The sequence below is a fragment of the Erinaceus europaeus genome, chromosome 1 (genome assembly GCF_950295315.1).
Source record: "Erinaceus europaeus chromosome 1, mEriEur2.1, whole genome shotgun sequence".
Taxonomy (NCBI): Eukaryota; Metazoa; Chordata; class Mammalia; order Eulipotyphla; family Erinaceidae; genus Erinaceus; species Erinaceus europaeus.
The window spans coordinates 180027835-180053323 of record NC_080162.1 but is presented as its reverse complement, the minus strand read 5'-3'; the positions used below and the strand labels follow the sequence as shown (position 1 = coordinate 180053323).

Sequence of the window (25489 nt, the reverse complement as noted above, 5' to 3'; positions counted from 1 at the left end):
AGCAGGTGGGGAGCCAGAGGCTTAAACCAGGTTTCTCACGTGATCCTTGCGCTTTGCGCTTAACCTGCTATGCTACCTACCGCTGGACTCCCTTGACTTTTTCTTTTTTAAATTCCATATGGGATGCTGGGCTCATGCTTTGAGAAAGAACTGGTGTATCACTCTGATATAGGTGATATCTGGGGTTGAAGTCAGGACTTCATGCCGAACACAGATCAGGTGCTATCTATACTTGCTGCACCACCTCCCACCAGGCTGAAAAATTCACAAAAGTCTTTGCCGCCCCCATCCTACATGTATTGGAGATAGTTGAAGTCCTGCCCACTGCTAAGGTGTGCTTTATGGTAGTCCTGGGATTGAACACTATATGACACAGATGTCTATTTCATAAGTTGCTGTCCTATCTCCCTGTCCCCCCCCCCTTAAATAAAGTTAGGAATTATCATTAGTTTAAGCACTGCTCAGTCTTTAACAAACTTTTTCTTTGGTCTCCACAGTTGTCAAAGGAGCTCGGTGCCTGCACTAAGAATTCACTGCTCCAGAAGGCCATTTTTTCTTTTTGTTGCCCTTGTTATCATTGTTATTGTTGCCATTGTTGTTGGATAGGACAAAGAGAAATGGAGAAAGGAGGGGAAGAGAAAGGTAGATACCTGCTTCACTTCCTGTGAAGTGATCCCCCTCTGCAGGTAGGGGAGCCGGGGGCTCGAACCCATATCCTTGCACTGGTCTTTGTGCCACCTGCGCTTAACCTGCTGCGCTACTGCCCGGCTACCAACAAACTTATTTCTTAGGATATCTGCACCATTTGGTAAGCATTGGTATTAGGACCATACACTAGTAAGTGCCATATATAACAAGATGTCTTTTAAACTGTTACAATGAAGTCAATTTACTGTTTTTTAAATAAACTGAAATTTTCAGTAAGATTTGAGACAAGTGGGGAAATAGGTCAGTTGGTAAAGCATCAGAATTTTATGCTGGAGAGAATGGTTTGATCCCTAGAATAGTAATATCCTTTCTGGTTTCACAGTGGTTTCCTGCGAAATTCATATATATCATCTTTGAACTAACAAAAATGTAGAGGGTGGAGATAGCATAACAGTAATGTAAAAAGACAACCTCACACGAGGCTCCCAAGTTCAATCCCCTTAACTACAAGCCAGAGCTACAGTGCTTATTTAAAAAGTCAGCATTACCTGCAATAATCAGACAAAAGATATGCAATTAAGAGACATAATCAGGATAGTGCAAATTTAAAGAATTGAGGCCAGACCTGCTTAAGCACACATATTACCATGTGGAAGGACCTGGGTTCAAGTCCCTGGTCCCCACCTGCAGGGAGAAAAGATTCATGAGTGGTGAAGCAGGGCTGCAGGTGTCTGTCTCTCTCCCTCTACTTTTCAATTTCTGTCTTTATGCAACAATATAGACAAATTAAAAATGGTTAAAAATATTAACTGAATAAAGCACAAATAATGTGGAAGGGCTGGTGAAATAGTTCACTTGGGTAGTGTGCCGCTGTCACTCACAACCCAGGCCCAGCCTCCACTGCACTGAAGTTTCTCTGCCTCTTTCTTAATTACAGATTAAAAAGAAAAAAAAAAATCATAAAGTACTGATTGATACATAACCTGAAAAGCGAACTATTTATTTGTTACATGTCTTAAAATGGCTAACCGAGATCACCCAGAATGTGGATTTTAAAAGCTCAGCCCTCGCCAGCAGGTTCTGTCCACATTAAAAAAAAAAAAAAAATCGCTAACATCTCAATGCTGTGTAATATTATCTCAGGCCGGCAAGATCGTTCACTATTTTGTGAGCTGCTTTCCCTTCTGCACAGCCCAGATTTGAGCCTGGCTCCCACCGCACTGGAGGGAGTTTTGATGCTTCCATTCGCTGACATTCACCCCAGGAAGTAGCAGTGATTAAAGTGTTGGATTCACAGGGAGTCGGCGGTAGTGCAGTGGGTTAAGCGCAGGTGGCGCAAAGTGCAAGGTCCGGTGTAAAGATACCAGTTCAAGCCCTTCGCTCCCCACCTGCAGGGGAGTTGCTTCACAGGCGGTGAAGCAGGTCTACAGGTGTCTTATCTTTCCCCGTCTTCCTTTCCTCTCTCCATTTCTCTCTGTCCTATCCAACAACAGACAACAACAACAATAACTACAACAACAAGAGCAACAAAAGGGAATAAATAAATAAATAAACAAATAAAAAAAATGTTGGACTCACAAGCATGAGGTTGTGAATTTCATGCCCAGCACTGCATATACCAGTGTGGTCCTCTGGTTCTCTCCCTCTCAAAGTAATAGAGGATAAAGGCTGCCAGAATGATGCTCTAGATTTCTCTCACTCATTAATAAGTATTTTAAAAAATATCTCAAGTCCAAATAGTAATTCCTGGTTTACAATTATATGACAAGATATTTTGAAGCAATTTCATGATCCTTAGGGGAAAAAAAAAACTGGGAGTCGCGCAGTAGCACAAGCAGGCTAAATGCACGTAGTGCGAAGTGCAAGGACCAACGTAAGGATCCTGGTTTGAGCCCCCCCCCCCCCCCCCCCCCCGGCTCCTGCAGGGGAGTCGCTTCACAGGCGGTGAAACAGATCTGCAGGTGTCTTTCTCTCCCCTTCTTTTTTTTTTTGAGGTTAAAGGACATAAAAATATGGAACGCTTCACGAATTTGCGTGTCATCCTTGCGCAGGGGCCAAGCTAATCTTCTCTGTATCGTTCCAATTTTAGTATATGTGCTGCCGAAGCGAGCACTTTCTCTCCCCTTCTGTCTTCCTTTCCTCTCTCCATTTCTCTCTGTCCTATCCAGCAGTGACGACATCAACAACAATAACTACAGCAATAACAACAAAAGGGAAAATAAATATTAAAAGAAAATAAAAAAGAAAACTAAAGCCTAAAAGATCAAACACCAAGTGTTCATCAAACCTTTCAGTCAATAGAGCCTTTATTAACATGCAAGTACCATTTGTAAGATACACAGGTTTACCTAATCTTTATTTCAGTTCTATTTCAATGTTTTAAACTTAAGGTTACTTCTGAATATAACATATAAAGTAACCCACTAAAATTGGTCAATATTTAACTATTTTTAGCTAGCACTTAGATCCTTAAACTTAAGATCACCATTTGTGTCTATAATCATTACTTGTCACCAGGTACCAGAATATAGTTCCTGAACTTGACAATCATCTCTACTAAAATATGTATCATTATGTCTTAAGAAGTTACTAAAATATATGCAATTAACATTTATATTTGATTGCTTTCAATAAGCCAGAAAATACAATGTAAGTTCTTTTAAGGGGAAAAAAATTACATTTATAGATTTTGGTTGTTTATGGTTTCAGTTTCAGAAAAAACTGGTCCATATTAGACCAGTCTGGAAGAACTGAGATTCAGATTTTATAGACCCTACAGTGACAGCACTGCTTTACTGCTAAAAGGAATACAGTAAAACAAACAAACAAAAAAAACCTACTCCAGTGCTTTTCCCATTTGCAAGCAGGGATGCTCTGTCTCTTTTTATGTGTGTGCCTATTTAGTATAAGAGCTGAATGATCTTATAAAATGAATTCAGTAGAAATCCCACATATTATAACTTACTGGGATACACTTTAATTAACAGAAGATAATTTATATCAAAATGCACTGTAAGAATTGCACTGCATGCCTCCCAATCCTCTCCACAAATGCTTCAATTAGAAGGAGGAGCACTAGGATCAATCATAAATCTAATTTTAAAGATCTAGGTAAAGACTACAGTGAGACTCTTTAGACAATAAATATACTCACGAGGGACTGTGTAACAAACAATTTTTGCAAAAGAATCTCTATAGTAGATGAAAGAATGTACACTTTGGACTGTCCAAAATGCACATGAAACCAAAGTTATTTGACCATCTGGATACAGTTCAAAAAGGTTTTAGCCCTAAAAGTTGACCTTGGTAATCTTCCATAACTATTCTTAAAGTTCTTAACTTGTAGCAATAAACAAAAACAAGGGACAACTTGACAATACTTCAGTTTATCAAAAACACATAAGAAACTTCAATTTTTGTCTTCAACAGTCATTAAGAAAAATCAATGTTCTGGCTAAATTATGAACACTTTTGTAATCCAGTTATTTGCATAATGTTAATGGCAACTATAAGATCAGAATAGGTAAAAAAAAATCATCCCTCTAAAAACAGAAAAATACATTGCCCCATTCTTTATTTGTAAGGTGTGTTTGCTTAGCATAGATTTCAGCATTTACTCTTTATCACCACTGCTCTAATTTAAAAAGTCAATCTAAAGGATAAGGCGAAACCACCTACAAATTGGCATATTTGTTTATTTCTCAATTTGTGAAAATGTTCTTAATTTGTTGATGTAGCAAACAAATTTCAATTCTGATTGCTATGCAATAAAACAGAAGATAATCTGTTTTGCAATGAACATTAAAGTTCAATTACACACAGGAAACATGCTATATATGAAAAAAATACTAACTGAACTATAGGTATTAAATACTGAAAAAAGTTAACAGTTTATCATTATAATTTATTTTATTTAACAATCTAGGAAGTTCGCAGCCATCAGCAGTTCCAGTGCAATTTCCGGTGCAATTGGGAATTCAGGAATCTCGGTAGAACTGTTAGTGTAGCGAACCTTGTAGGTAAAATACATGCATACTTTTGATAGCACATGTGAAGGGATCTCTCTAAAATTGACTTCATTGGTTTCATTTTCAGCAAACTGACCTGTAAAAGAAAAGGAATGTTTGCGATGAGCTCAACTGTGCGCCTCATTTGTATGTTGATATTCTTTTTTAAAAAAATTACTGGAAGTGAAATGTCAGTGTTGACACTGTTAAAAAATGAGCCTACAGGAATGCAACACTACCACTGATGAATATTCTTGCTGAGCCCAGGCCCCCACTGCACTGGAGTCAGTGTTGTGGCGTATCTCCCCATCCCCTTTATCTCTCTCTGTCTCTCTCTTTTTAAACCAGAGCACTGATCAACTTTGGTTTATGGTGGTGGTGGTGGTGGTGAATAAACCTGAGACTTTGGAGCCTCAGGTATGAGTCCCTTTGCATAACCATTATGCTAACTACACCCCTCAACTTCCTTAATCTATCTGAATGTATCTGAAAAAGCTCAGGGGAAAAAAAAAGAACTGTCAAGTCCTACTGACACTCACCTCACCCCCCCCCCCAAAAAAGTCTTGTTTAGAAAAGTGAACAGAGGGCGGGGGAGACAGCATGGTGATTATGCAAACAGACTCTCATGCCTGAGGCTCCTAAGTCCCAGGTTCAAATCCCCGCACCACCATAAACCAGAGCTGAGCGGTGCTCTGGGGTGGGGTGTGTGGGTTGTGTGTGTCTCTGTGTATGTGTGTCTCTCTGCATCTCTCTCAAAAAAATAAAATAAAATTTAAAAAAAGAAGAAGAAAATGAACAGATTCAAAGTTGTTAGAGTTCTAACTATGGGGTCAGATGGTGGCGAACCTGGTTAAGCACACATAGAACTAAGCACAAGGACCCGATCAAGGATTCAGATTAGATTCCTGGCTCCCCCCCACTTGCAGGGGGGACCTTCATAAGTGGTGAATCAGATCTGCAGTTGTCTTTCTCTCCATCTCCTCTCTCAATTTCTCTTTGTCCTACCCAAAAGAAAAAAAAAAAAGCCACCAGGAACAATGAATTTGTAGTGCTAGCACACACAGAGCAATAACCCTGAAGGCAAAATAATAATTAAAAAAAAAAAGTTCTAACTACACATTTACAAGTTACAATATAAAGTCATGTCTGGTTGTGGACAATTATGATTCCCAGTTCTGCATGTTGTCAGAGCGATATTCTGGTTCTCTCAGGAAATGATCTCTTTATTTTATTTTATTTTATTTTTGCCAGAGCACTGCTCAGCTCTGGCTATTGGTAGTGCAGAGGACTGAATCTGGGACTTAGGTGCCGCAGGCTTGAATGCCTTTGCATAACCATTATGCTAGCTACTTCCGTCCATAAAATAGATCTTTACCACCACCAGCAACAGAATGGGAGGATACATTTGTAAATCATCATATATCAGCTATGGGTCTAATATCCAGAATTTATAAATGAGTTAATGCAAATAAGATAGCCCAATTAAAAAAAAAACTGGTGTAAGTAAATAAATGTTAACAAGGTGGCAGCCAGTCTATCTGGTTAAGCGCACACGTTACAGTGGACAAGCTTCACAGTGGTTAAGCAGCAGTTAAGTGTCTCCTTCTCCCCTCTCAATTTCTGTCTATTCAGTAATAAATAAAAACAAACAAACAACAACCACAAAAACAAGAAGCCTGGGAATGGCTCAGCAGATGGATCATATGGTTACTATGCATTGGGTCCTGTGCTTAATCCTGAACATCATTTGAGAACATCATGGTTGGGGGAATAATGGTCTAATGCCTCCTCCCCCTGCAAACAAAGGCATGAATCTTACATGCATGAGACCATGGGCTAATTTCTTGGCATTGCATTAAAAGAAGGAATAAAGATAATAGACTTGGGAGAGACAAATGACTGGTGAACTCAGAACAAATGTTAAAATATAAAGTAATTAATACTTTCATGCCTGAGAGGTCACAGCACCGGTTCAATCCCACGTAATGAATACTGACCATTCAATATTGACCATATTGAATATTGTAGTGATCAATTTGGTTTTACTGAAACTAGAGCTGTGGTTCTAGACTTGCTACAAGCATGCCGTCCTGGGTTCAGTCCCTGGCTGTCTAACACATTAATCTTTGTTCAGCTCTGGCTTATGGTGGTAGTGGTGGTGGCGGAACTGAACCTGGAGCTTCGGAGCCTCAGCCATGAGTTTGTTTGCATAACCATTATGCTATCTCACCTGCCTGCCAATCAGCTACTCTTAATATTACTCAACTCAACTGAAAAGCACATTTAAGTAGACTGGGAAACTTTAAAGTGAGTAGAGTGCTGAACGTGCATGTATAAACTTTATCCCATGCATAGCCAGTCCCAGAGTGATGACTTTGCTCTCTTGTCAATACATTTAAAGGGGGCCGGATGGTGGCACACCGAGTTAAGAGTACAGTTACTATGCAAAGAGTTTAAGCACACGATTCCCAACTATAGGGGGAATTTCCATGAACGGCAAAGGAGGCCTGTTTCTCTTTCCCTCTCTACCCTCTCTCCTCAATTTGTCCTGTCTTACCAAGTATAACAGAAAGGGGTGGGAGCAATGGATGCGCAGTGCTGGCACCTGAGTACCAGCGATAATCCTGTTTGCGAAAATAAAAATAAAAACCAACCAAAACCCCACAAACATTTAAAATGAAGCTGTACTGTACTGTGAAAATAAATACAAGCACCTACCCGGGCCACTTAACATGGCTTTTATCGTTCCCGATGTTAACGCATGTTCTCTTTTCACGATAAATTCATGGCCATCCGACGATATCAGTTTGACATACATGGCGTCGGGGCCTTCACAGCCACCATAGGTCTTCTCTTCTCCATCTAAAGTAAAGCAAGCAAGTTGCCCAGGGTTAGCACTTTAGGCATCACACAGGCCAGTAGGTGGTGCGGTGTCTAGGGGTTCACATGAGCATTACATGTGCTGGTGATATTCTGGTTCTCTCTCCTGCTAGTAGGAAATATTCCTTGAGGAGAGTCAGGTGGTAGCGAAGCAGGTTAAGCGCAGGTGGCATGCAAAGCACAAGGACCGGCTTATGTAAGGATCCCAGTTCGAGCCCCTGGCTTCCCACCTGCAGGGGAGTCGCTTCATAGGCAGTGAAGCAGGTCTGCAGGTGTCTACTTTCTCTCCCCCTCTGTCTTCCCCTCCTCTCCCCATTTCTCTGTCCTACCCAACAATGACGACAATAGTAATAAATACAACAATGAAAAACAAGGGAGACAAAAGGGAAAATAAATAAAAGAAAAAAAGATTTAAAAAGAAAATATTCCTTGAGGCAGTCAGACCAGACCACAAAGATCTCTGGAGTATAACAGTGACTCTAAAATTTTAAAGTTCTTAACTACTTGTTTACCATTCTCTAAATATTTCAGTATCAAAATTAGTTCCACATTCAAGGCTCAAACCCTCATACCTATGAGGCATATATATACTCCACCAGTGAGCTACATTCTTCAGTGATGTTATCTTGTATGTGAAACATTACATTATACTGGAGCACTGTTTAGTTCTGGTTTATGGTGATGCTGGGGACCGAACCCGGGACCTCAGAGCCTCAGGTAAAAACAGCTACCAGAAGCAAGGGAGACAGCATAATGGTTATACAAAAGAGACTCAGGCCTGAGGCTTCTAAGTCCCAGGTTGTCCCCCATACCACCATAAGACAGAGCTGAGCAGTGCTCTGTTAAAAAAATAATAATAATAAATAAATAAAACCACCAGAGGGTCTAGGTGGTGGTGCATCTAGCTGAGCGCACATGTTACAATGCACATGTGCGCATGTTACAATGCACATTGAACCAGGTTCGATGCCCCGGTCCCCACCTGCAGGGGGAAAGCTTTGCAAGTGATGAAGCAGGGCTGCAAGTGTCTCTCTGTCTCTCTATCTCTTTCTCTTCCCTCTCGATTTCTGGCTGTCTCTATCCAATTAATAAAGATAATTAAAAATTAAAATGTATAAAAAATAAAACCACCAGTAATTGTTAAGGAAAATATTAATCTAACTACAGCAGCATGTTAAAAATTCAGGTTATTTGGTGGTCCAGGAGGTGGCACAGTGAATAAAGCACTGGACTCTCAAGAATGAGGTCCCAAGTTCAATCACTGGCAGCACATATACCAGAGTGATGTCTGGTTCTCTCTCTCTCTCTCTCCCCTCTTTCTATGAATAAATAAATAAATTCTGGAAAAAAAAAAGCCACAGAAATTAATTTTTAAAAATATTGTATTTATTTATTTATCAGATACAGAGAGAGAAATTGAGAGGGAGAGAGAGAGGACACCTACAGACCTGCTTCACACTTGTGAAACGTTCCCCTGTAGGCGGGGACCAGGGGCTTTGAACCCGGGTCCTTATGTACTGCAGTGTACATATGTACTGACCCCCAGAAATCCATTAAAATTTTTTTTTCAGGTATTTGAAGTAAGAAGTTCAAATAAGACAAAATATCCAGATAGTAAAACATTAATTCTATCACCTGAAATACTTTTTTTTTGTCATTACAGGGGTTTCATTGTTCTGGATCTACCTTTTTTTTGGTCTCCAGGATTACTGCTGGGGCGTGGTGCCCGCACTACGAATCCACTGCTCTGGGAGGCTATTTCTCCCCTTTTGTTGTCCCCTCCCTTTTTAAAATTTATTGTTGTTGGATAGGACAGAGAGAAATTGAGAAGAGATGGGGAAGATAGAGAGGGGAAGAGAAAGACAGACACCTGCAGACCTACTTCACTGCTTATGAAGCGACTCCCCTGCAGGTGGGGAGCCAGGGGCTCAAACCGGGAACCTTAAGCTGGTCCTTGTCTTGTGCCATGTGCGCTTAACCTGCTGCACTACTGCTCGGCCCCCTGAAATACTCATTTTATAAATAAGACAAGTGGCTTGGAAATAGTTCAACTGGTCCATCTCATGAAACTCTCATATATGCAATAAACAGAACAGCTTACAGTCAGTGATGATGGTGGAGTGGATTTTAAGTGTTGGATTCTCAAGTGAAGGTGCTAAATTCAATCTCTGGCAAGTGCCAGAGTGATGTTCTGGCTTTCTTTCTCTCCCCCTTCCTCCCTCTCTTAAGTTTTCCCCATATATGACAATTCTGTACTAAGAGAAAATTTCTGACTATCAATACCTAAAGATTTGCTCTGAAAATCCAGGAAGTTGTAAAAAAAAAAAAGTATAGAAGATAAAGCAAAAAATGTCCAGGCACAAACATATATCACTCATTTGTTAACAGTTAAATGAAACTAATTTAATGAAACTGAATTAAATTAAAATGAAACTAATTCAATGAATATAATCAGGAGGAAACACACATTTAAATTAAAATGGCACAAAAATTCCATCTCCAAGAGTTAACTAACTGAAAGGAAATTAAAGAGAAAGGAATGTACTAAGTTATTTCCCGACTAGATCCTGGATTTTAAATAATTTCTCTTTTTAATATTTTTATTTATTATTGGGTAGAGATAGAGAAAATTGATGGGGAGGAAGATACCTGTAGCCTTGCTTCACCACTTGTGAAGCTCCCCCCCACTGCAGACAGGAACGGGGCTAGAACCTGGGTCTTTGTACACTTTAACATGAATGCTTAGCCAGGTGTGCCACTGCCTGATCCCCTAAAATAAATCTTCTATCTATAAATGTTGATACTCTAAGAACTACTATAGCCACTCTAATAGTAAAAAAGAAAAAATACCAAATTGTACAGACCTGAGTGGGGAGGTAGATGAACACACATATGAGCAGTAAAACATTAATAACTAGTGACAGCTGTGCTGCGTATTTTCTTGCAATTTTTCATACCAAAAAGTGGGAGCTTAGATATGGCTCACCAGGCAGAAAGCAAACTTTTATTCCTGTCCTTCACCTTTTATCTGGAAGAAAGTCACGGCCTAGGTGTGACATAGCGAATACAGCAATAGACTCATAAACACAATTCTGATCCCCAGCACAGGCCTGATTCAGGTAGAGTGACACTGCCTCTCCCTCAAAGTAAAGAAAAAAAAAATATATATATATATATATATATATATAAAAAGTCCAGGGCCAGGTGGTGGTACAATTGGTTAAGCACACATAGTACTAAGTGCAAGGACCTACTCCCCACCTGCAGAGGGGATGCTTCACTAGCAGCAAAGCAGGTTTGCATGTCTTTCTCTCTCTCCCTATTTCTCTTTCCTCTCTTAATCTCTCTGGCCTACCCAATAAAATGGAAAACTGCTACCAGGAGCAGTGGATTCATAGTACTGGCACCCACTGGAAGCAGATGTGAAGCCTCAAAGTCCTGGTGGCAAAAGGAAAACAAACAAAACCCTGGATAGCAATAGATAAAATTTGCATAATAATGTTATAGATCTGCTTTTTAGGAATATATACTACCACTAACTATTTATTTCTTTTTTTTAAAGGATTTTATTTATTTAGTGAGAAACAAAGGAGAAAGAGCCAGACATCACTCTGGTACATGTGCTGCCAGGGATTGAACTCAGGACCTCATGCTTGGGAGTCCGATGCTTTATCTACTGCGCCACCTCCTGGACCACCACTAACTATTTCTTATGATAGGGTAAACAGGATGAGAGAATGACTGGTAAAGGCAGTGAGGGGGGGTGGTCTTAAATCTCAGCACTACACCACCTCCAAGTTCAAATAAGCTGGTAATAGTCAATTTTAGCTTACTCTGACTGTTTCACTGACATCAAAGGCCTGTCTTTAACAAGAAAACTGAGTTTCTACTAGCTGAGATTGAAATACAAAAGTAAAGTAACTTACCCATTATATATTGGAGAAATCCTACTCCACTTCCACAGGGACTAAATGGTTTCCTGAAAATACAATATTATTTAATATATCTTTAATATTAAAAGTTAAGATTCTTTCTCTTTGCTATGGGAATTTCCCAACTACAATGTGAAACAGCATCAAATTTCAGAACTGAAGAAAAAAAAAAAAATAACCTAAATACAGTTTACAGGTATCTAAATACAGTTTCGTTTTTATTTATTTCTCATAAACTAGCCACCCCGACAGTTTAAATACAGATTTTTTTTACTCCTTAGGACCTCAACCGACCCTTAAGGAAATACTTAAGCAAATCATCTTTGTATACTGTGTCTACTAGATACTGTCAGACACAAAAGCAAACATTTACTGAATGAATGCCAATAACATTCTGAAGGAATATAATCAGCTTTCAAGACAATGAAAAAGGCCATGTTATATTTTATGGTTCAATTTCTTCTGTAAACAGGTCAAGATATAAATATTAAAATACTTGCCAGGATTTTCTTGGAAAACAGGCTAATTATTTTTCTGATAATGACATTTTGAATAAATCCTGTTAAATTGCAAATTACTAAAACAAACCTTCCTATAGTTATCACTTTTTAAATTTTTTAGATATTTATTTATTCCCTTTTGTTACCCTTGTTTTAGTGGTGTAATTATTGATGTCGTCATTGTTGCATAGGACAGAGAGAAATGGAGAGAGATGGGGAAGACAGGGAAGTGGTAGAGAAAGACACCTGCAGACCTGCTTCACCACTTGTGAAGCGACTCCCCCTGCAGGTGGGGAACCAGGGGCTTGAATAGTTATCACTTTTGTAAAGTCATAAAAAATGCACTCTTCCCTCTTTCACATTAACTTTTTAAAGGGAAGCAAATCTGTTACTCTAGCACTTACTAAGCATGTGCTTATTATTTATTAATGAGAAATAGTAAAGGAGAGAATAATTACTCTGGCATATGCAGCCTCCCTCCAACTTGGGACCTCAAGCTTGAGGGAGGGTCTAACATTTTATCCATGTACTAAAATAAAATTCATTCATTATTTTCTTCTGTTCATACTTCTTGGTTTGTAGTTATTTTTATTAGGAAGATCTCCAGGGCAAAACATATAGGATGTTTACTTAACTAGCAGTATCTAAGCAACCATGCAGTCACATCTGAGCAGCCCTTTGGGTAGTAACAGTTTCTCTATAGACTTCTGGGGGTAAATCCATCTGACCATTTAAACAAGGGCTAAAGGTGGATGGAAGACAGAATCCATCACTAACAAAGAATGAGTAAATCAACATTAAGAGTTAAGAGTAAGTGTGAAACTATATCCCTGAAACCCTTAAATTTGAACACAACTCACAAATTAGCTATAGAAATCTTAAATCTTCCAAGTGGATCAAGGACTTGGATGTTCAACCACAAACTATCAGATACTTAGAAGAAAATATTGGCAGAACTCTTCTCTGCATAAATTTTAAAGACATCTTCAATGAAACGAATCCAATTACAAAGAAGACTAAGGCAAGTATAAACCTATGGGACTACATCAAATTAAAAAGCTTCTTTACAGCAAAAGAAACCACTACCCAAACCAAGAGACCCCTCACAGAATGGGAGAAGATCTTTACATGCCATACATCAGATAAGAGTTTAATTACCAACATATATAAAGAGCTTGCCAAACTCAACAACAAGACAACAAATAACCCTATCCAAAAATGGAGGGGAGGACATGGACAGAATATTCACCACAGAAGACATCCAAAAGGCCAAGAAACACATGAAAAAATGCTCCAAGTCTCTGATTGTCAGAGAAATGCAAATCAAGACAACAATGAGATATCACTTCACTCCTGTGAGAATGTCATACATCAGAGAAGGTAACAGCAGCAAATGCTGGAGAGGTTGTAGGGTCAAAGGAACCCTCCTACACTGCTGGTGGGAATGTCAATTGGTCCAACCTCTGTAGAGAACAGTCTGGAGAACTCTCAGAAGGCTAGACATGGACCTACCGTATGATCCTGAAATTCCTCTCCTGGGGATATATCCTAAGGAACCCCACATATCCATCCAAAAAGATCTGTGTACATATATGTTCTTGGCAGCACAATTTGTAATAGCCAAAACCTGGAAGCAACCCAGGTGTCCAACAACAGATGAGTGGCTGAGCAAGTTGTGGTATGTATATATATATATACAATGGAATACTACTCAGCTGGTAAAAATGGTGACTTCACCATTTTCAGCCGATCTTGGATGGACCTTGAAAAAATCATGTTGAGTGAAATAAGTCAAAAGCAGAAGGATGAATATGGGATGATCTCACTCTCAGGCAGAAGTTGAAAAACAAGATCAGAAAAGAAAACAGAAGTAGAACCTGAAATGGAATTGGCATATTGCACCCAAGTAAAAGACTCTGGGGTGGGTGGGGAAAATACAGGTCCAAAAAGGATGACACAGGACCTAGTGGAGGTTGTATTGTTAAATGGGAAACTGGGGAATGTTATGCATGTACAAACTATTGTACTTACTGCTGAATGTAAAACATTAATTCCCCAATAAAAAAAGAAAAATAAATAAATATTAAAAAAACTAAAAAACTAAAAAAATAAATGCTGAGTTTAAATCAAGTTAAAAATAAAAGTAGGCAGGGCAAAAGCAAACACCCTCTCAGTGAGATGGCAATAGGATGGAAACCTTTTTCAAGTGGAAGTAAACTTTAGACACCCACTGGTTTGTAGAACTCTCTGTATCTAGACAAGGAGAGTGCTGGTGACAGCAGATTCTCTGAAGTGAGGCCCAGAACAAAGCTGAGGAAGCCAGGGTGTACTAATGACTTTGTGGTAATTTTTCTCAGATCCTAGAATAGATACATTGTGATAAAATCCAGTCTCCTTCAGTGGCCAGGTGTTGGTATGCATGAGACCCCTTCTGTTTCATTTGGTTTAAATCCCCCCTGCTTAACACTATTCTATTTACATAACCACTGTTAACAAGTACCACCCTCCCTCCAGGGCATTGGTGGTTCAGTGATAGGATTCTCGCCTAATCTGCCCCCTCCTTGTCACACTCAGATTTTCACCAGTCACTTTTCTCTCCACCCTCTCTATGTCACATCCTGTTTCCACCCTACTTGGCAAGTATATATAAAGACAGCATTGTGAGTTTTACTTTACCTTTAGTTTAGCTTAGCTCGGCTTAGATTGTGCTGCGTCCTGCATGAATAAAGAGATACAGCCTACAGCTCAACCATGAGTCCCTGGTCGTCTGTTACCCGCCCCTGAAGCCAGCCCATTGAAAACAACATATGCCGGTATACTTTGCTCTGTAAGATTCATTGCATTTGGTTTCCTAACAGTGCCATTATAGTTGTAGACTCAATTATAGCCATGCATTCTCTCTATATATTCAGTACACTCTGTGTGGTTGTTTCATTTAAGACTGCTGCCTAAACTGGATTCTAAACTCACTTAGATTGTGCTGCGTCCTGCATGAATAAAGAGATACTGCCTACAGCTCAACCATGAGTCCCTGGTCGTCTGTTACCCGCCTGTGAAGCCAGCCCGGCGAAAACAACAGCCAGGAAGTGGCACACCTCATTGAGCACACACCTTACAGTGTGCAAATACCCAGGTTTAAGCCCCTGTTCCCCACCTGCAGGGGTGAAAGCTTCACGAGTGGCGAAGCAGTGCTGTGGGTGTCTCTCTCCCTATCTCCTCCTCCCTTCTCAGCTTCTCTCTTTCTTGATGTAACAAGTAAATAAAAAATTTTAATTAGGGAGCTGGGTGGTAGCGCAGCGGTTAAGCGCAGGTGGTGCAAAGCACAAGGACCGGGATGCATTGGATCCGACCTTCTCGTGGTGGTGCATCCCATGAGTACCCATTCATTGGGGAAACTGATGATCCTTCCTAGCCGACTGAATCCACATGGATCCCAGTCACTTTCAAAGCCAGCAACAAGCAGCTCCTGACACCTTTCAACCTGACGCTGTTGACTGGCTAGGGAAGAAGGGCAAACGCTAGAAGAAGAAGCACAAGGACCGGCATAAGCGTCTCAGTTCAAGCCCCTGACTCCCCACCTGCAGGGGAGTCGCTTCACAAGGGGTGAAGCAGGCCAGTAATCCAGAGTCAGCTAGGGCGCCTCCCGCAGAAAACAATGAAGAAAATCAAAATTAGACAGCAAGTCAAGTACAGCAGCTCCTGTGGCAAAAGCAGGATGAGACAAAATGTGAGGATCTGACACTATGATTCCTACATGAAAACAGTAGTTTGTAGTTCCTGGACCCACACCACCACTTCTGTCTGCCATCTGAAAACTGAAGAAAATCAGAGACCAGAAAGCCCATTTGAAATATGACTAGCCTGTAAAATTAGCTACTTTATGAAAGGGAGAAAAGTCAAAAACAGTTCAACTGGTAAAACACTGCACTTGGCATGCCTGGGCCCAAAGCTACATGTACCGAAGTGAGGCTCTGGCTTGTCATTTCATACTTTAACTCGTGGTAAATAAATTTTTAAAAAAAAAGAATAGGACTCTTGGGTCTAGGGAGATAGCATAATGGTTATGCAAAAGACTTTCATGACTAAGGCCTCAGGTTCAATCCTCAATAATACCATAATCCAGAGCTGAGCAGTGCTGGTTAAAAAAAAAAAGACGTGCCCAGGTCGTGGTGCACCTGGTTAAGCACACACCGTCTCTTTCTCTCTTCCCCTCTCCTCTGTTTCTATCCAATAATAAATAACTGGATTTTGATCAAGGACTCAAGTCAGGTAACGGAGTTGGAAGTTCGCATCTCAATTTCTTTTCTTTTAATATTTGACTTTAATGGAAGTTTATGGTCGTGCTGGGGACTGAACCTGGGACCTTGGAGCCTCAGTCTCTTTGCATAACCATTATGGTGTCCCCCCTCCCCTACATCTAAATTTCTACACTCCCAATTTCTACCTTGACTCAAATAGGTTAAGTGATTGGACATGCTTTTTTTATTTCCAAATGAGAAAGCTGGACTAACATGTGTCTCATCCTTCCAAACTATCATTTCTTGAATGAACAACCTGAAAATCATCAGCCTCCTATAACTGATAGTAACAGAAATCACTATCAGTTTTCCCAAAACAAAACAAACAAAAAAAGATAAAAAAGGAAGGGTGGGGAGGTGGGGGATACATAGCATAATGGTTATGCAAAGAGACCATCATGCTTGAGGCTCTAAAGCACCAGGTTCAATCCCCTGCACCATCATAAACCAAAGCTAAGCAGTGCGCTAATAAAAACAGCAACAACAACATCAACAACAAACCCCAAAACAAAGAGTAAATGCTTCCATTATTGTGTGTATGTATACAGTTATAGATTTAGAATGCTAGGACTAGAAATGAATAAAGTCCCAGGTTCAATTTCCTGCAGCACCATAAGCCAAAACAGAGAGAGAGGGAGGAAGGAAGGAAGGAAGGTGGGGAGGTGTAGTCCGGGAGGTGGCGCACTGGATAGAGCACTGGATTCTCAAGCATGAGGCCCCAAGTTCAATCCCCGGCAGCACATGTACCAGTGATGTCTGGTTTCTCTCTCTCTCTCCCTCCCCTATCTTTCTCATAAAGTCTTAAAAAAAAAAAAAAAAAAAGAAGGAAGGAAGGAAGGAAGGAAGGAAGGAAATTGAGGATGGCATCATGCATGCTCAGGGCCAAGTTTCTGCACCCACATTCCCCAAATTGCTTGAAAAGAGTCCACCACTTCATCCATCATTCCACACCTCTTGGGCCAGTCTCAGTTCATACACTTAATGCCTTGTCCTCACTTCTAGACCAGACTCTCAACTCTGATCAAATCCAACTATATGCCTATCTCAGGTCTCAACCAAAGATGGAGGTGGTTGAAAAACCAGTGTCTGGTTTCAACTTTAAATTTATGATCACATGATTTCAGGAAGCAGGTCTGCAGGTGTCTTTCTCTCCCCCTCTCTGTCTTCCCCTCCTCTCTCCATTTCTCGGTCCTATCTAACAATGACAACATCAATAACAATAATAATAACTACAACAATAAAAAAACCAACAAGGGCAACAAAAGGGAAAATAAATAAATAAAACCTGGCTTCTCATTTTATCTCTATCCATGGATTGAAAAGGATCATAAAGTTCTAGCTAGCCACTGACACAATCTCCCACCACTACATTCCAATCCGAAACTTTATAAAAGGTAAGTTCAGGGAGTCGGGCAGTAGGGCAGCGGGTTAAGCAGATGGCACAAGGTGCAAGGACTGGCGTAAGGATCCGGGTTTGAGCCCCTGGCTCCCCACCTTCAAGGAAGTCTCTTCACAAGCGGTGAAGTAGGTCTTTCCTCCTCTCTGTCTTCCCTTCCTCTCTCCATTTCTCTCTGTCCTGTCTAACAATGACAACATCAACAAACAACAACAACAATAATAGCTATAACAACAATAAAATCAACAAGGGCAACAAAAGGGAAAATAAATCAATATTAAAAAAAAATTTTTTTAAAAAAGGTAAGTTCAGGGCAGGGATAGATAGCATAATGGTTATGCAAAGACTGTCAGGCCTGAGGCTCTGTAGTCCCAGGTTCAATCCTATGCACCACCATGGGCCAGAGCTGAGGTGTGCACTGGTAAAAAAAAAATTAAACAAGTTAAGTTCACTCCTTCCTTAACGTCTTTTCACTTGTAGTTACAGCTGTCATAAGAAGCTATTCTGTCAGATCTTCCTCATCATTTAGGTTTCCAGCAAAAATTCAGGCTAATCTGCCAGTACTCTTACCAAAGTAAAACTCTCCCACTCTAGTCACTTGAACTAAATTTTCTGATCTTATGTTCCCTTTAAATTTGTCACCACCTTAAATTGTAATGTACTGTTACTGTACAGCCTCTTTCCCTAAACTCCAGGCCAGCCGTAGGGTATACAGCATATGTTCTACAAAATATTTCTTGAGTACTTGGCGCTGTTATCCTAATCTCCACACCTGAACCTAATCTCCACACTTGAAACTGCCAGCACCACTAGATGAGTTTTTCCTAACCTTATTCAATAGAATAGCAAACATTTAGGACAGATTAGCTAAATGTGCATCATTGACACAACTGCAAAGATCTCCAGAATTGTTTATTAAGATTCACTGTTCATGGAGAGGGTGTGGGGTCAAAGGAACCCTCTTGCACTGCTGGTGGGAATGTAAATTGGTCCAACCTCTGTGGAGAACAGTCTGGAGAACTCTCAGAAGGCTAGACATGGACCTACCCTATGACCCTGCAATTCCTCTCCTAGGGATATATCCTAAGGAACCCAACACATCCATCCAAAAAGATCTGTGTACACATATATTCTTGGCAGCACAATTTGTAATAGCCAAAACCTGGAAGCAACCCAGGTGTCCAACAACAGATGAGTGGCTGAGCAAGTTGTGGTATATATATATATATACACACACAATGGAATACTACTCAGCTGTTAAAAATGGTGACTTCAACGTTTTCAGCTGATCTTGGATGGACCTTGAAAAAATCATGTTGAGTGAAGTAAGTCAGAAACAGAAGGATGAATATGGGATGATCTCACTCTCAGGCCGAAGTTGAAAAACAAGATTAGAAAAGAAAACACAAGTAAAACCTGAAATGGAATTGGCATATTGCACCCAAGTAAAAGACTCTGGGGTGGGTGGGTGGGGAGAATACAGGTCCATGAAGGATAAATGACATAGTGGGGGTTGTATTGTTATATGGGAATCTGGGGAATGTTATGCATGTACAAGCTATTGTATTTACTGTTGAATGTAAAACATTTATTCCCCAATAAAGAAATAAAAAAAAAAAAAAACTTTGCCGGTTGCTGATGGATCTATACTCATTTGTATAATAAAACTGTTCCAGTAATGTTGACTGTAAACCATTAATTCCTCTAATAAAAAAATATTCCAGATTTACCATTTAAAAAAAAAAAAGATTCACTGTTCAGGGGTCCGAGTGGTGGCGCAGCGAGTTAAGTGCACATGGTGCCAAGCACAAAGACCCACTCAAGGATCCTGGCTCCTCACCTGCGGGGGGTGGGTCTCTCTTCACAAGTAGTGAAGCAGGTCTGCAGGTGTCTGTCTTTCTCTCTACCCCTCTCTGTCTTCCCTTCCTCTCTTGATTTCTCTGTCCTATCCAACAACAACGATGATATCAGCATAAGCACATCCCGTGCTCTGCCAATTCTGCCATTTGCTGGATTTTTCTAACACTCAAAGGTCTAGCTGCAAATCTCTAAACAAATATTTTAGGGGGCCCCGGGCGGTAGCACAGCGGGTTAAGCGCACATGGAGCGAAGCGCAAAGACCAGCGTCTAAGGATCCCGGTTCGAGCCCCCGGCTCCCCACCTGCAGGGGAGTCGCAGGTCTGCAGGTGTCTTTCTCCGCACCCCCCCCCCGCTTCCCCTCCTCTCTCCATTTCTCTGTCCTATCCAACAACAACGACGTCAATAACAATAACCACAAAACAATAACCACAACGATTAAAAAAAGGGCAACAAAAGTGGGGGGGAAGCCTCCAGGAGCGGAGCAGTGGATTCGTGAGCCCCAGCAATAACCCTGGAGGCAAAATAAAATAAAAACCCAAATATTTTATCAGACCCGGTCCCCACCTGCAGGGGAAGGCTCTGCGAGTGGTGAAGCAGGTCTGCAGGTAGGTGTCTCTCTGCCTCTCTATTATCACTCCCTTCCCTCTTGATTTTCTGGCTGTCTCTATCCAATGAATAAAGATAATTTAAAAAAATTTTTTTCAAATATTTTAACAGATAAAAATCATTTCTTTGGGTTGGTACACTTGTGAGCTAGATCTCAAATTTAAGGAATAAGAGGCGAACAGTTTAAAGACGAGCACCAAGGCCTCCCTGAGCATAATAAGCAGGGGGCGCACCCGCGCGAGGGCCGCGCTCTAAGCCGGGGGCGGAGGAGTCCCCAGCTCGCCCGCCGCTTCTAGAAAAGCGAATTACAAGGCAGCTGAGTTCAGGGAGTCAACCCGAGTCCACCCAAAAAGACTAGTCTGAAGATCAAAATGTAAATATACTAACTAATCTGAAAATGTGGTCTTGGAATGCCGAAGATGTCACGTCCTACTGCTGAAGGCAATGCAGAGTGAAAGGAAAAAAAGAAAGAAAGAAAAAAGTTCTCACGAACTCCAGTTAACAATCTAAAGAAAGAGATTTTAAGTTCGCCAAAAAGAAACTCCGTGGCCCTTTGTTACTGACACGAGACCCTTTCTCTCTCCCCTCTCTCTCGGTCAAGTCTGCGACATACTAAGTAGGTGAACGAAAGACACCCCCCCAAGTTGTCCCCAAGGTGTAGACTCGGGGTTCCCCTGCAGCGAAGGACCCCTCTTGGAACGATCTCCCCAGTCCCCCCCCCCAAAAAAAAGAAGTAATCTGAGCGCACACGAAGGCGGTAAGAAAGTGGAGAGAAAAAAAAAGAAAGAAAAAAGAAAAAGAAAGCGCCAGGGCTGCCATGCTGCGAACTCCACCCTGGCCGCGCTCCACCTGGAGGAGGCCCCGTCCCGCGGCCGCCGCGCCCCCCCCCCCCCCGGCCCTCGCCGAGCCCAGCCGGCTGCTCGCGGGAACGTGCCGCCGCCTCCCCTCCCTCCCCTCCCCCCAACCAGACGCGCTCAGGAGGCCCGGGGAGGCTGGAGGGAGCTTCCGTTCCTTCCCCGCCCAAATGCGAAGAGTGGGGTTGTGAGCGCTCCCGGTACAGGCTGCCCTCAGCCTCCACGCCATCCATTCTCGAACCCCGTTCACACCCCCATCTCCGATACTCACTCGTCAGCTCCGCAGACACTGCCGTCACCGCACCGGGTCCCCGTGCACCGCCACAGCCCCTACTCCAGGGCCGCCCCCCCACCCCAGAAGCCTGCCGCAGCGGGTTCCGGGGCAGATAGAAGAATCACTTCCGCTGGGTCACAAACACCACTTTCCGCGACGCGCGGGAGATTAATACCTAACTGGTGGTCGCACGGTTTGCCTCTTGCTCTCATTTAAAGGAAATGCGTAGTGCGCTCCTCCCTTCTCCACCCTATCAACAGCCAGGCAGGGCGGGCCACTGGCAAATATCAACCAATCCTATTCTGGGCCTGCTGATTCACAGCATGCAGTGCTAAAGCTTGCTCGGATTTCCGCTTGGACAGTTTTCTCAAAAAGTGCTGGAAGGTGGGGCGGTACCATGCAGCGGTGCACCCTGGGACTTGTAGTTTCCCTTCAGGATACGGTCGCGTTCGACCAAGGCAATACTGCATCCTGGAACTTGTAGTTAGCTTCTCACTTTGGATATTATTACACTTTTGGTAATTTTTAGAGCTTACACCCACCCAGTTCTCGTTTAGAGGTGCTGCTGTGTAGGTCGAATACTCTGCAGAGCAGCGATTGAAAAATAGGAGTGCCGTTTCTATGCTAATAATATCATAATATGAAGCAGCATTTGTTTTTTTGTGAAAAGTTGGTGTCCACATAGAAAAGCATCCCAACTGCGCAATCGGCTAGTCTCATTTCCTCTCTGCCTGGTAGAGTTCACTGTTTACTGAAAACTAGCCACGCCTTCTCCCCGTGGTCCTTCTCCACCATCAGCTTCAGAGTTGCTCTGCTATCTTAGTTTAAGTTCATTCACAGAAATTATAGACATCAGTTACCAACATTCAATTCTGAGGGTTTTTGTTTTTTTTTTTTCTTTTTGGGTAACTCCATGCCCCAGCTACAACAGTAAAAAAGTAAAGAGCTCTAGCTCTTTATTTTTCACTTGCTTCACTGTTGTTTGATTCTGGCACCCTTCCAGGAAAGCTGAAACAGCTAAATAAAATTGGCCCTCTGTTTTCAAAACTGTGGCACGAGCGGAATGTAGGATTAAGATGTTCAGCATTAGGAGTAAGACGTTCGACACTGAAGGTTGCTCAAGTGAGCATTGTTGAGTAACATTGTCTACAAAGGGAAAACATACAGGCCATGCAAACTTTGCTAAACTAATTGATGCCTTTTGTCTGGAAGACACTTCTAATTTATTTGGCAGGAAAAAGAAAGAGAAAAAAGATTGGATTTTGAGAACTGCAAGAACAGAAGACTGACCTGGCTTTTTAAAAAAAAAAAAAAATTTTTTTTTTTTATTGTAATGTTCGCTTAGAATGGAGTTTGGTGAGGTCAATGGGGTGAGAAGAGGTGGTAGACCCACTTTCAACTATTTCTTTTACAGACTTCCCACCCCCAGCCCCTTTCTTTGTGAAATTGGGCCTGGACCATGTGTAATGTCACCACAGCTGACCACTATTTCCATTCAAATGGAGAGACACCACAACACTGGAGCTTCCTCCAGTGTCAAAGCACCTCCCTTCCATGTTTTGATTGGAAGCTGGGCTGTGTTCATATCCTCTGAGCTCTCTCTGTAGCTCCAGTTACTTTGGTTTCTTCCCTCGCAACCCCCCCCCCCCCACACACACACACACTGTATTATCATTTTATAAAGCAGGAGTGGGGAAGTCTTTTTCTGTCAAGCATCATTTGGATATTTATAACATTTGCAGACCATACAAAGTTATCAATTTAAAAGCGAACACTGAATGTTGTTGTGAATCTCTGGCTGCATTGGCAAGGCCTGGCCAAATGATTGCCATTCCCTACCCCCACTGTGAATTATTATCCTACTCTGATAGAAATTTTCAGGTAAAAACACTGTGGCTAACTAATGCCAGGCTAAAAGACTAGAATCTAGGTGGGGGGGGGGGGGTAGATAGCATAATGGTTATGCAAAGAGACTTTCATGCCTGAGGCTCCATAGTCCTAGGTTAAATCCCCTGTACCACCATAAACCAGAGTTTAACATACTCTGGTAAAAAAAAAAAAAATAAGTGGATAGTGCTGGACTCTCAAGCATGAGGTCCTGAGTTCAGTCCCCAGCAGCACATGTACCAGAGTGATGGCTGGTTCTTTCTCTCCTATCTTTCTCATGAATAAATAAATAAAATATTAAAAAAATACAAAATAAAAAAAAAACTAGAATCAAGCCTGGGACTATTTTATTTTCATTTGTGCAGAACTTTACTTAATTTTTTTCATTTATTTAATCAGCATGACATATACTGTTTATCAAAAATTAAGACAAGTTTAGTTTTTAGGTGAGTTATTAAAGAACTATAGACTAAGGACTGATGCCCTGGAAACTTGATCTGAGGAACAGTCATCAGTGAAGGTGGTGACTTTTAATGAATTTTAGTGTAGGCGTCTATGTGTGTGCTTAAAAAATTGTGGCTAGATCAGGCATGACAGTCTTTGTATAACCATTATGCTGTCTACCCCCACAGAGGAAGGACCTAGTGGGGGTTGAACTGTTACGTGGAAAACTGGGAAATGTTATGCATGTACAAACTACTGTATTTTACTGTCAACTGTAAACCATCAATCCCCCAATAAAGAAAATTTAAAACAAAACAAAAAAAAAATTCTGGCTAGAAACAGAAAGAAATTGAGAGGGAAAAGGGGGGAAGAGAGAGAGACCTGCAGCTCTGCTTTACCACTCCAGAAGCTTTCCCCATGCAGGTCATGCAAAATAACTTTCATGCCCAAAACTCCAAAGTCGCAGGTTCACTCCCCTACACCATGGAAAAGAGCGGAGCAGTACTCTCTGAGGTCTGATATCTGAGGTCTGACAGCCTATCTATCTCTGTGCCTCAGCTCTGCCCCTTTTTTTTCTTTCTTTTTTAAAATTTTTGTCTATATAAAGGAAACACTGACAAAAACCATGCTAAGAGGGCTACAACTTCACACAATTCCCACCACCAGAACTCCATATTCCATCCCCTCCCATGATAGCTTTCCTATTCTTTAACCCTCTGGGAGTATGGACCCAAGGTCATTGTGGGATGCAGAAGGTGGAAGGTCTGGCTTTTGTAATTGCTACCCCGCTGAACATGGGCGTTGGCAGGTTGATCCATACTCCCAGCCTGCCTCTCTCTTTCCCTTGTGGGGAGGGGCTCTGGGGAAGCGGGACCAGGACACATTGGTGTGGTGGCCTGCCCAGAGGAGTTTGGTTGGCATCATGGTAGCATTTGGAACCTGGTCAGCTCTGCCCTTAATCAACAGTGCAAAGGTGGACTCCCCTGGGGATTTTCTTGATGGCTTTTCAAAGATATTTCAACTGCAAGGATTTCTATCAGTTTGAGATTTCATCTTTTGAGTGGACTTGCAGGGTGGTAAAATCAATGGGTGAAAAACTGTTTCTTACCATTGATCCTATCTGATGACTTTTAGAAAATTTTTTAAATTAATTAATTTATTTTTACCAGAGCACTGCTCTGATCTAGTTTATGGTAGTGCAGGGGATTGAACCTGGGACCTTGAAACCTCAGGTGTGACAATCTCTTTGCATAACCATTATGCTATCTACCCCACCCCCATCTGATGACTTTTTCTTTTATTTCTATTTCTAGATCTTTATTTATTGATAGATACAGTCAGGAATTGAGAGGGAAGAGAGGTAGAGAGGAAAAGAGATACCTGCTGTACTGCTTCACCACTTGCAAAGCTTTCCCCTTGTGGGTGGGGACCGGGGACTCGAACCTGAGTCCTTGATCTGATGACTTTTTAAGACATCTATACAAATATCATCTCAAATAAAAAAGTTTTGAATTAAAAATATTTATTGTTCTTAATGAGAAAGAGAGATCATAGCACTGCTCAGTTCTGGTTTATGGTGGTGCTAGGAATCGAACTGGGACCTCAGAGCCTCAGGCATTATGCTGTTGCTCAACCCTGAAGAGTTTTGAAATTACAAATATAAGCAAGTCATTTACTAGTTGACTTGTTATTCTTCAAAATTCAGCTAAATCTAAAGCCTTTAGCCATTTTGCTTTATTTATTTATTTATTCATTCCTTTTTGTTGCCCTTATTTTATTGTTGTAGTTATTATTGTCATCGTTGTTGGATAGGACAGAGAGAAATGAAGGAGGGGAAGACACAGGGGGGAGAGAAATATAGACACCTGCAGACCTGCTTCACTGCCTGTGAGGGACTCTGCAG

General features: G+C 41.4%; 1 protein-coding gene and 1 non-coding gene across 3 annotated transcripts; both read right to left on the bottom strand.

The window, feature by feature from the left end:
* Nucleotides 1-2654: 2654 nt before the first annotated feature.
* On the bottom strand, nucleotides 2655-2761 carry LOC132542680 (U6 spliceosomal RNA). Its single transcript, XR_009553648.1, has one exon. It is a non-coding gene; the product is annotated as a U6 spliceosomal RNA (small nuclear RNA).
* A 175-nt stretch (nucleotides 2762-2936) lies between these two features.
* ELOC (elongin C) lies at nucleotides 2937-21463 on the bottom strand. Of its 2 annotated transcripts, XM_060200071.1 has the most exons (4): nucleotides 21253-21463; nucleotides 11462-11514; nucleotides 7374-7517; nucleotides 2937-4752 (listed from the first exon to the last, which is right to left on the bottom strand). In XM_060200071.1, the coding sequence occupies exons 2-4, from the start codon at nucleotides 11463-11465 to the stop codon at nucleotides 4562-4564; spliced, it is 339 nt and encodes a 112-aa protein (XP_060056054.1). In that variant the 5' UTR covers nucleotides 11466-11514; nucleotides 21253-21463; the 3' UTR covers nucleotides 2937-4561. The 2 variants fall into 2 exon arrangements, with proteins under 2 accessions (XP_060056054.1, XP_060056060.1); XM_060200077.1 differs by lacking the exon at nucleotides 11462-11514 and having other exon boundaries at nucleotides 21253-21461.
* Nucleotides 21464-25489: the final 4026 nt, after the last annotated feature.

What these genes read in the sequence shown, in the direction of transcription:
- ELOC (XM_060200071.1), bottom strand. An exon ending in AGCCATGTTAAGTGGCCCGG is followed by an intron (nt 4,753 to 7,373) that starts GTAGGTGCTTGT and finishes TTTCTTTTACAG; the next exon opens with GTCAGTTTGCTGAAAATGAA.